The sequence below is a fragment of the Arachis ipaensis genome, chromosome B7, assembly GCF_059453495.1.
Source record: "Arachis ipaensis isolate K30076 ecotype BB chromosome B7, ASM5945349v1, whole genome shotgun sequence".
In the NCBI taxonomy this organism is placed as follows: domain Eukaryota; kingdom Viridiplantae; phylum Streptophyta; class Magnoliopsida; order Fabales; family Fabaceae; genus Arachis; species Arachis ipaensis.
The window spans coordinates 119,188,247-119,200,738 of NC_142442.1; the positions used below are offsets into that span (position 1 = coordinate 119,188,247).

Consider the following 12,492-nt stretch of genomic DNA (forward strand, 5'->3'; position numbering starts at 1 on the left):
ATTTATTAGTTCTTTTTATTGTATTTTTAAATCATTTAAAAATGATTTTGTCAATAATATTTTTAAGACATTTTTTTGTTAACAACTAAATTTTTTGAGTAGCAAATTGATAGTTATTAATCTTCTATTTTTGTTTGTCCTGCAGAGCACATACTTAAATGTTTCATATTTCAAAACCTTAATCGTGCTCATAATTCATATATAAAATATACGAGGTCCCGGTATTTAGGAGGGTATGGGAGTAGTGTGTACATATATGTCATGTACACGTGGATGGCACGTGAAATCCAGAAATGCAGTTTGTCCTGGACTCCTGGCCGTGATTCATGAATTGCCTTTTAAAAAAAGAGATAACGAAGCTGCTGAATAATATAAAGATGTGTAATAATCATATAGTTGCATGTAATATAACGGTTGTTGCATGAATTAGAGGATGAACCACTGGACCTGCTCAATTGCCATTTTTGTATTTATTTCTTATTTTTTATCTTGTGAGTTTGGTTCTTCTTGTCATTATTCCTCCTTTGTCTTTTTGTTTTCTTTTTTCTGTTTTCTTGTTAGCATGTGTTTTTATTTTTAAAATACTATTTATATACTAAAATCAGATAAAATCAACTACTATATTTTTATAGGTATATACATACAATACATATCAACCACCTAACAAACTATTTACGTGCCAAAACAAAATGCACTATCAACCCACCCATTTCACCGATAAAAAACCCAATTTCTTCATTGTGTTCTCTATGATTGCATCTCTGATTACATCTCTCATCACTTTCTTCTCGGCGCGCTTTCTCTCTTCTCAGCACTTCATTTCATCGATTTTTTTTTCTTCTCTTCTCTTCTGCCTCAATTATTTGCATCTCACGTCAATTTTAACGTAAGATTCATGCTTTGCCACAAACCCAAAACATACGGATAATCACGCCAGTGAAAGAATTGGAAAGTGGAAACAGACAAACACAATTACAGTTACCTTATTTGACGCTATCGCATTTTATACCGACTCACCAACAATCCACATATTCTCATCCTTTACGTATTTTTGCTCCTTTCTTATGTAATCTTCATCCTTAGATATTCTCATTTTTCTTTTACTGCTTTTTTTTGGACTCAGTTGGAATCCAAGTTAAGCTGGCCCAAAGTAGCATGAAAATGAAAATGATTTGATTTGGATTCACATATGTTCCAAATCAACAAAATTCTGTTGGTCTAGTGGTTAGCTCAATAGTCTACTTAAATAAATATTGAAAATTTGAATCTTGTGCATATGGCAATTCATTGGTCAGCAGTAAATCCTTAAATAAAATTCACTCAAATACAAATAAAAAATTTAAAATCAGATTATAATCAAATACAGCTAAAGATAATTATCAAATATGTTCTAAATTATAATTTAAAATCTGATTATAATTAAAGTATTTGAGGTTATAATTAAATTCAAAGAAAGCAACCACTAAAATGTAAATTAAAATTCAAACTCATGTTATAATCAGATATACTCATAGTGATAAAACATAATTTATTTCATTTGAAAACAATTTCCATCCAAATTTACACAAAGAAGAAGCATGGGATGTTACATTTTGGATGAAACAGCCTAAGGCATACATATAGTGCCTGTAACTACACATTAACTCCTCTTCAAAAGACCAATCATATATAAATGTATTGTTCCGCAAACCCTATCACTGATCCTATCAACTAAGCTGCCTAAATTACTTCAATTTTCACATTCAGGAGAATTAAACGACAACATTATAGGATATGGTAAGAATCAACCATGACCAAACAACATAAGCACACATGCCAGAATTTTTGACTACATTAATTCCTTCACAAACAACGAAAGATAAACTAATAATTTTGCAACCCCTATCACTACAGTAAACATGAGCTAAATGAGCTAGATATCACTTTCACAAAACGATAAAAATGCAACAAATGAAGAATGCATGCAAAAAAAAGGTAACAAAAATCAAGAATAAAGAAGGGAAGAAGCTCCTGGTCAGTGGTGAAGACGATGCGTGAAAAACAACGAAGAAAATAATGCAAACACAGACAAAAATAGTGTGTGACCGATAGAGGAGGAGGGAAAAACGTCTTCCTTTCGTCTTGTGTGGGCGCATGTAAGAGTGAGACTCGAGTTGGTTGTTTTTTAATATCGTAGTGTATATTTGTATTTTATATTAGTCACTATTTTATTAATTGATTTTAGTGTATATTAAGTATAATTATTTTTTTATTATTTTTATTTTTTTAAGAAAAGGATTGAGTTAACAAAAAAACTTGTGAAGTAACATTCACCTCTTGTTAAAATAAGAGAAAAAAAAAAAAGAAAATTGTTCTCTTTGAATTTGTGCATTTTAATGAATTTTTTTAAAGAGCAAGCGAATGATATATATTTTAAATATTTGTGATATTTTAAATTTAAGTATTATTTTATATATTTTTATTTTTATTTATTTAATTAACATTTTGAATTTTATGTTAGTCAACTTAAAATTTTTTTAAACTTAATACAAGACAATCTTAAACTATTATAGCTATTATTGAGAGATTAGAAAAGTGTAAAAGCATTTTTTAGTTTCATAATAAAATTATAGAATAGACAAATAAAATTGAGTGAGTTTTTCGCTTATTGCATCGAGAAATTAGATAAAACGTTAAATGATTTTTTTTATTTAATTTTTGAAAAAGTATAGGGTACTAACATATTATCTGCCAATTTATTGTCAATAATAATTAATTATTATATTTTAAATACATATATAAAGAGACACATCCCAAAAATATATCTATAAAGACACTTTTATTAAACACATTTATAAAAAAGATATTTTTATTAGACACATCTATAAAAACACTTTCATTAAACACCGTTATAAATAAGAGTTGGTAGAAATTGACAGAAATGCTGTTGATAACGTAACGGAATTATTAATTTTTAAACTATAGTATAAACAAATTAGATTAAGTGAGTCTCTTTTTTATTGAATTAAAAAAATTCAATAAAAATAATATAAAAGATTCATTTTAAATTTAAATTTAATTTATCTTTTTTATTTTTTTTTATTTTCTATTTTCGCTCTCCATTCATCTTTTTCAATTTCAACTCTTATATTATCTATTTATTTATCATTTTGTTTATCATAAACTTTCAACTTTTCCACCGATAAAGAACCACCCAATTTGGTCTTTTGTTGAAAACATGATTCGTATTTGAAGTGCTAGGAAACAATGAAAATTTTGAACAATATAAACAACCACCAATCAAATAAAAATATACTACACCCTAATTTAATGCTACTAATCAAATTTACTCTTTTAACTTTATTAATTCACATTATTTACGCATTGTTCAAAAATCTTGTTGGTTACCTATACTTTTCCTTCGTATTTTTTAGTCCTCCGTTTTTATATATTGTTTTTAACGTGATATTATTCTGCAGACGAACCTTAATTGCTTTTGAATTTTCATTAATCAAAACAATAAAAGAAAAGAAAAAGTCGCCAACCTTTGTCACTTTCGGTTTCTTTGACGGCTTGCTATAGATATATATTCTCAGTTTCTCACAGTAGTCCGTTTTGAAAATACTTTTCCTATCTGAAACGAATAAAAGTGGTCCTAATTAATTTTCATTTATTTATTTACACATACATGAATGAAAGTTTTATAGGCCAGGGTCTTAGATGTTATTTTCATTATCGATTATTGTTATAATACAAACATATAATAAGATAGAGTTCGTGTTTGAGTCTATAAACGATCATGCCCAAGCTCATGAATAATTATTTATCAACTATATATATTTGTTGTTGCTTCTTTCATGCGTGTGAAACGTGAATCCTTCTCTCTGAATTATTCTTTGTTGATTGCTGACTCCACGATATATAAGTTTTTTAAAACTTACAATTGTTTATATATACCGTACTGTGATTCGTTTTTTCATCTTCTGCTTTGCCTTTTGACTAAAATGAATTTAGGGAAATGTTTCATCAATAAATCATAATATTTAGGGAAGTATTTATATGATCCACATGTTGACTTGAGCGACTTAGTCAAGGTTTTCATCATAGGTAGTGATATATAACGATGATATTGATTGGTCACTCTCCAATTTCTATTTATTATGTGTTAGAACTACTCACTCTTAGCTTGTTGATTCACACCACCTAGGCACCCGGCCATGAGACCAAGATAATATTCATACATGCAATTGTAATGCCAATGCCTTGTTACGCATATCAAACTCAAAACAGTCATCAATTTAAGCTCAGCCATGCTATACCTATAATTCACCTAACAAAGTAACAGAAGATATCTTTTTTGTTTTCGTGGTCCAACACCACAAGTTTTTCTCTTTATATTTTGTTGGTCTTGTGTGTTTTTGAGTTCCAGGCTTCTGCTGGCATCTAAGTCGGATGAACTTCAACTTGATAAAGTCCAAATGAAGAAAGACCCAAAGAAAATGTTAGCGTTTTCAGACCCGAAAAAAAGAAGAAGATAATGTTGTAAAATTTTGGTGATTTATCTTAGCTCAAGCCCTAATCTTAGGCCCATGAAGATATTATCACGTAACCCAAGCGGGCCTGTAAGTTGGCATTCCTAATCATCTGTCATGTATGCCTCATGCATTCTCTACTCTCCAGTAAGTAGTAACTTAAGGAGTAGTAAAATGGGTTTTCAAAAAAGTTTACTATTACTAGCAAACTCTTATTAAGTTATTATTGTAGTTCCTATAATAATCATCAGGAAAATACTGTTGGGCACGAATTGAACTTTTGCAAATAAAATTTTTACCCACAATTTGAAATAACATTGGTGAAGTTTAATTTATCCAAGGAACAACTCATCAACAGAGCATTCTCTCTTTAATTTGGCAGACAAACACAAGAGAAGGAACTTTAATTTGTCACCTTATTATTGTTATTATTTCATTATTATTTGGGTGGTGATCATAGGTTTGAGAATAATTTCAATGGTGATGTATACTTTTGGCAATATAAGTTCTGTTCTCCACTCTGGCTTGGACCCTCCTAAAATAAATGGATCAATTTTCCGTTCTAACAAGTAACAAAGGAATTTGATATATACAATCAAAAGCATGTGCATGTGCAGGGTTGGAGGTACGTCCGTAAAGTCCTTTGGTGATGCTCGTGATTGTGATTGTGATTCCAATGTGAGCTGTGTGATGGGATCGTCATCATTTCCTATTTTATCATAAACATATGTGTGGCGTCACAAGTGAAATTGTTAGTACTAATGAATGAAGGGTAGCTCCTCTATATCTATATATCTAATCTATGTTAGGTTGAGGTAACACTTATTGGTTGATGCATTAGTAACATCAAAATGGAATGCTATATCGTCGGTGTAGAGTGTAGACCACCTCTTATGGCCAATAGCATGTTTTTTTCTTTTTTCTATATTCTTCCTTTTTCTGTCTCTCCTAGCTAGTGAATAATGTTACCTAGAACAATAGAATTCCAATTTATTGAATTAGGATCGTCGATCCCTAGTAGAATTCGTAAGTTGTAACACCTTAATATTTTTAAATTAAGTTTAAATTTTATTTGAATTATATTGATAGTTGATATTTAATTTTTGAAAAATTTTTGAAATAAAATATTTATATAAAATAATTTTTAAAAAAATAGTGGATAATTAATTTTTATTTATTTATTTTTTGAAAGTCATTTAATATAACGAGAATTGCCAATGAGTAATAACTCAAATGGCATAATCTCCTCATACTCATCTAAGAGGTTGCGGGTTCGAGTCTTTATATCTTTGGTAAAAAAAAAATATAACGAGAATTTTGACCATCATAATTATGTTTGATTTTAAAATGTAAGTAGCTATAATATAACAATACAAAAGATGGACATACTAAACTATAAAGGTAAAATATTAATAAATTTTACTCACATTTAATAATCATATAATAATAATAAAAAATTTTATGACTACAATTATAGTCACTACTTAATAAAGATCAAACAAGATACGTAGGAAATCTGTGAATTTGTTTCAAGAATCAACACTAGTTATGTAATGTAAATTCTGAACTTTAAAATACAAAAAAAGGGAAGAAAAGTAATTGAGAGAAAATAATTATTGTATTGAGTATATATTGTGCTTCATTCTATTTTTCAATAAGGCTAAGATAGTATATATATACATATCAGAGGGACCACATGCTTTACATAATGCATGCTAGTTTTCAATATAATAGCATTGCATTAGCTAGTATTCTCTACACCTCCTGCAAACTCATGGTGGGACGAGGGAGCTTGCTGAGTTTGACACATAATTTATCAAAGGTTGGAGGAGGTAACGGCTTTGTAAGGATGTCTACAATTTGAGAGTGAGAAGGTATGTGCACAACATGCAATTGTTTCTTGGAGACTCTTGAAAGAGCCTAGCAATAGAAACAACAGAAATATCCAACATAACAACAATATAAAAGCACTCACAACATAATACACTACAGGACAAGCGGTGAATGGCGGCGGTTTATTTGCCAAATTGCAGCGATTTTGAACCGTCGCTAGACAGATTGCCAGCGAAACAACATACGCAGCGCATAAAGGCGCGGGAGTCCCATTTTGCGGCGGTTATCAGCAACCGCTGGTATAACCGCCGCAAATCAGCGGTTTTGCGACGAACACCTTAGTGGCAGTTTATAACCGCCGCAATTTTTTTGATCGTATTTAATGAAATTTATTTGCGGCGGTTTTAGAACCGACGCTATTTGCTGCTTCGTTTTTTATGTATTTTATTCGAGGCGCGTTAAAACCGCCGCTATTCCGAGTTCTTTTTTTTCTTATTTTGATTAATTTTACAAACCTGGCCCTTTTTAAATTAAACTAATTTTAATTTAAAGAATATTAACGTTACTTAATTTCTTTTATTTTTTATATTTTTATATATTTTTCCGTCTTTTTTATTTAAAGAATATTATACTATTTTTTCCTATAAAATTCTGCACCATGGAAAAAAAACTCATTAATAGTAAACTGCGAATCAAACTAACATGTCTATTTTAATAATGTCAATAAAGTATTTCAAGAGTCATTTAAAAAGGTAAAGTACTTGGCTAATAATTAATGCCCCATATTTAACATAAACAAAACATATCTTGAAAATCAGAGTATCACATAAATCCTAATTTCTATTTTTCTCCATGTCTGTCCAAAGAATTCATCCGTGCAGTGATGTCTGGAGGCAGCTCCCCACATTGCTGTTGGACCAGATAACTCAGCACACTCTCTATTGCCCGCCTCTTCGTTTTCTCTGCTGCTAATTCATCCTCCATTGCCTGCCTCTTCGCTTTCTCTGCTGCTAATTCATCATCCATTGCTTTCCTCTTCAATTTTTCGGTCGTCACCTCCGCTTGTAGTTCACACAGCATCCTTTGGGCCTCTTCTACTTGAGCTCTATCCACCGGCGGCTGCGAACTCGGACGAAAGAGTTGACTTGGTATCGGCCCGTGTCCCATCCCACGCACTCTACCCGGGTGCTCTTTACCCAGAGCTTGGGCAAGAGAATCATTTTCTGACAATATTCTTGTAGATTCATCCAGTTGCTCAATCTCAGATATTTTTTCCTGCAAGCATAAATAAAATTACACAATCACACTAGGCTAATAGCATACTGAAGACATTTTAATTGCTAAACCCAACATGTTACAACATATATGACTAAGTGTACTTACACCAATCCTCCCAGTTTCTTCATGTATATAGCTGCCATCAGGTCTTTTGTGCTTTAGGATCCATACTTCTCCCCTACCAACTGTCCTCCCTTGTATTTGTGACTGTGACAATACAATTTATCCCATGAATTTCACTTTTTTTAATTTTTGCAATACTTCTAACATTGTTTTACTCTATGAATAAATCAACGCTAAATGCCAGTTATACTTTATTACAAGTTTATATTACCTCTTCTTCCCTAGCCCTAGCCAAGCTTTTAGATCCGCCAGTGTGCGTGTAAAGTTGCTTCTTTCGATTCAGCACATTTTGCTTGCACTTTGCCTATTAAAAATCAACAGTAAGCTTGAATTCAATGAAGTAGTAAATATAGCTAAGTATAGTATACATACATCCTACGTTGCAAGAGACTAAAGATAATGGGGCATTAAATATAGTAGTGAAGAATTTGAATAAACTGTACATAATATAAATTCAAGTATTGCTTTAACAAAAAGAATATTTTTATGGATGCAGTCCCTATTTACATATAAGAAGTTTACAATATTATTGTATTTCTAATATGCAAATGCAACCCATAACTCATACCACAACTAACGAACAAAAGATTTAGCAGGCCTTGTGAGATAGTCCAATAATAATCATATAGCATAAATTATAGTAATAGGGGTACTCAAATTAAATTAAATGTCTTATATGGTAACATACAAAAAATAAGATTCCAATAAGGAAGCATGGTGTACACCATTCTCAGCATCATGCATGTATATATTATCATCTTAGTCAAACATTCTTATTGGTCTGTGACCTATGCTGGGAATTAATATATTAAACGGATTTAATCATGTATATTAATCAACAGGGTTCAAATTCAGCTCAATCAGAATAAAAACTGTTTATATACACCAAATCATATCAACTAGACAAACGGATTACATTTTTTTATTTCAATGGAATTTATTTTTTAAAAAAGTATATGTATTAAATGAATGGGGTACCTTTGTTGCAGGATCATTATGATAATCAATGAACCACTTCCAATGCTCTCTAGGAATTCTCTCCGGGCGCTGATCAAGATTCTGCTCAAGTGTCCTTGTTGGTTTGTAATGCGAGTCAAACAGCCTCCCCCTTGTATCCTTCCAGGACTTCCCCATTTGTTGCAAAAGTGTTTTCTTGATTCTACCACTGCTATGCTGGAAGTGGAACATCTCCTGCGACGACAATGTCCAGCTGTAAGTAATTGCAAGTTGAAGGTATGATATGATTAAAAAATTTGCCGAACGTCATTACCTTTATACAATCATCATAAACCCTATCTTTGCCCCGCACCTTTGCCCAACTCTTTTCACAGATAGAAAATTTGCTGTAATCAGAATCCAGCGCTCCTATAATGCCATTCAATAGGCCAGCTCCATCTCTGACTGCCTGCAGTTCCTCATTAAACCTCAGGATGATCTTGCTACCATCAAGAGACCACTCCATAGCCTCCCTCACACTCATTTTAGCTTGCTTGATTATTCCTTCAGAATCTATCAATAAAGAAGAAAAAATGTAATTTATGTGCTCAACGTAGCCCACATGTAAGGAGCATAACAATATCATTGGCTGATCAATTAAAAAGTTTTATCGTTCAACACTTGTTACTAATGAGATCAACATCCCAAAACTCAGTAGTTTTTTGTCATTTTCGCTTTACAGCATCAGAAGCAGCAAACATCCTGTCAATGTGTTCCTCAAACGAATCTACCTGGTTCGCCTCCGGGTCAATGTCTTCATTGTACAGTTCCGTCACTTGTGAACCATTAGCGGCCTGTGGCTCAGGCCTTGGTTCGCTCCTAGGTGGACGAAAGGGTTGCAGAAGAGCCACTGCGGAAATCTCCTTAATGTAAGAGGTAAAAATCACGAGTCATCCAAACCAATAAAATAGCTCCACTACAATCAAATAAAGTATAAGAGAGTCTCAAACAAAGCACAAATCGTGCATATAACTATTTAAAACATCAAAGCATCAAAGCTTATAAATGAAAAGTAAGAAGATGAAAAATACCAAAAAATAGAGTTGTTGTTCGAAACCTATTTCTTCCTCTGCAAACCTCCAATCAAAATCTTCAACGTCCAGAATGAAGAACAAGATGAGAAGAATCTGCAGTCCAATTTCACGTCGATCCAATGGTGAAAGAATGAGAAACTACTGTTCAAAGATTACTGCTCTCTGTAAAAATGGAAAACCTATTTTCTCTCTTGTGAAGACAATTTCTCCTACTGGAGACTTTCAGTCAACATCTTCACCGTCCAGAATAAAGAACAAAATGAGAGGAACACACAAGTTAAATTTCATGCCGATCCAACAGTGAACGAATAAGAAACTGCTATTTGAAATTTGCTGCTTTGCATAAAAATAGGTATTCTGTTTTCTCTCTTCTCTCTGGCAATACTCTTACTCTCAAAATTGACCCCAAAACCTGATTAGGATAGAGACACAAGGGTGCAAGAATATACCCCAAAAAATTGGACTTGAGTCTCACAAAGGAGAGAAAAAACCTAACAACTCTTTCTTGAACAAAATGAAGGTCAAGCTCGAAATGCTTGTTGCGACTATGAAGAATAGGATTCTCACCTAACAAAATAGCTCCAAGTTGTCACAGAAGATGATAGGGGAGACAAGACATGAAATTTTATGAGTTTATGAAGAAGATTTTGAATCTATAAAAGCTCAGCCTCAATTTCAGTAAGATAGCAATACTTAGCTTCAGTTGAAGATCGACTCACAATGTATTATTTGCGAATGCTCCAAAATATCATATTACTCCCTAAAAAAATGCAATATCCACTTATTGAACGTCTATTATCTACATCATTTGTCCAGTCTGCATCTAAAAATGCCAATAAACACATGTCAGAACACTTGGTAAATTGCACACCATGAAAGGCCATACTTAAGAGATAACACAAGATTCTTTTCATAGCTCTTTAATGTTGTTATTGTTGTGATTTTTGCATGAATTGACTAATACGATTCATAGAAAAGGCTATTTTAGGATAGTGAGGGTTGCATATTGTAATCCTTCTATAATTAATAGATACATAATTGGATCTTTGAGAAAATCTGAACCTTTAGAAGTCAACTTCATAGATTGATGCATTAGTATTGGCATGGAGTTAGATTGTGGCATGTTTGCTCTAGTTAAAAAAAGTCATAAATGTACTTTGTTTGTGATATATGAAGGTCCCCTATTGGTAGAAAATTGAACTCTAAACCAATGAAAAAGTGTAAAGAACCAAGGTCTTTAAGAGAGAAAAATGAGTTCAATTGAGAAATAAGAGAAACAATTTTTGCATTGTCACTGCCAACCATATCATCAACATAAGCAAGTATAAGAGTAGTTGAATGTTGAGTGAATCTAACAAAGAGAGATGGGTCAGATTTAGTGTTGTGAAAGATAAAATCAAACAAAGTTAAACTAATTTTTGTAAACCAAGCACGAGGTGCTTGTTTAATGTAACACCCTAACTTTTAGCACCTCCTGATCGTACCAAAAGTTCAGGCATTATTTACCTCTAAATTTTCTTATTCTATACAATCTTTATTTAATATCGAGCCTTCACAAATACGAATTGAAACTTTAATTAAGAAAACGAAATAGTTTTTACTTTTACTTACTTAATCACAAATATAGATATCCACATAGCATTATATATATAGACTTATTCAATGATCCTCAACTACAAATCCTACCCCTCCAAAAACCAAAACAATAAACGACGAGGGAAAAATAAAATCTAACAGCTCAACTCGTAAACATAATCTTCTATGCTCCTATAGCCCCGCAAAAACATTTGCACCTGTAGCTGAAAGGGGTGAAAATAGGGGGTAAGAACTAGGGAGTTCTTAGTAGCTAGGGTTGGGGTTAGAAGTTAAGTTCGTTTCATTATGTTTTCAGTCAATAACAACAGTCAATAAAGTATAATCCAAATCAGCAATTACAGAACCTAGAAACCAATCACAAGCACACACAATAATAGAAAACACAATCACAAACAAATATACACAAACAAGTATGACGCATGTCTAGTCCTATACAGGCTATGAGCTCATGTGTCAATTTGTTACCTTATTTCTGACACTGGTCCTGAGATAAACGTTTCGTATCGCCGTCCCTATCTCAGCCAACATCTCCTCCATGAGCGTTACACATCGCCGTCCTCATGGGGAAACCTTCCTTTCGGTCTCCAGTGAGTGTTACGTATCGCCGTCCTCACTGAGTCGTCCCTATAGTATTAAGTGAGCGTTACGCATCGCCATCCTCACCAGACACTTGGCACTAAGGCCCAACAACATTCAATTTCTTGTCAATCTTCGCTCTCTACTCTCCTACGGTAGAGATCCCTTTAATTAATACCTTCTTTTCTATCTGCTCTACTGTGGCAGATGTTCATTAAAATTTTTTCAGTCACTGCTCTCTACTCTTCTGTGGCAAGGATCCTTTTACTTAATACATCCTTCTCTTTTTGTTCTTTTTCTTTTCTTTTCTTTCTCATCTTTCTCTTTTATTTTCTTACTTCTTTTCTTTGTCTCTTGTTTTCTTCAAACTTTTAATTCTTTACCATAATTCAACTTCACATTCTTCCCTCGCCTTTCCCTAATGACTTATTAAAAAGAATCATAAGAGTCTTAAATTAATTGTGTCCTCTAAAACTTTTTAAGGGTCTGTATGTTTGCTCTTCTCTGATTTAAATATTCTTAATAAAAAAAAGATAACAATAATA

The 12,492-nt window shown here is 32.4% G+C and overlaps 1 protein-coding gene across 1 annotated transcript; it reads right to left on the reverse strand.

Moving 5' to 3' along the window:
* Window positions 1-7,184: 7,184 nt before the first annotated feature.
* LOC107607539 (uncharacterized) lies at window positions 7,185-9,225 on the reverse strand. The gene is made up of 5 exons (XM_088495162.1): window positions 9,016-9,225; window positions 8,724-8,936; window positions 7,957-8,049; window positions 7,728-7,829; window positions 7,185-7,619 (listed from the first exon to the last, which is right to left on the reverse strand). The coding sequence occupies exons 1-5, from the start codon at window positions 9,223-9,225 to the stop codon at window positions 7,185-7,187; spliced, it is 1,053 nt and encodes a 350-aa protein (XP_088351288.1).
* Window positions 9,226-12,492: the final 3,267 nt, after the last annotated feature.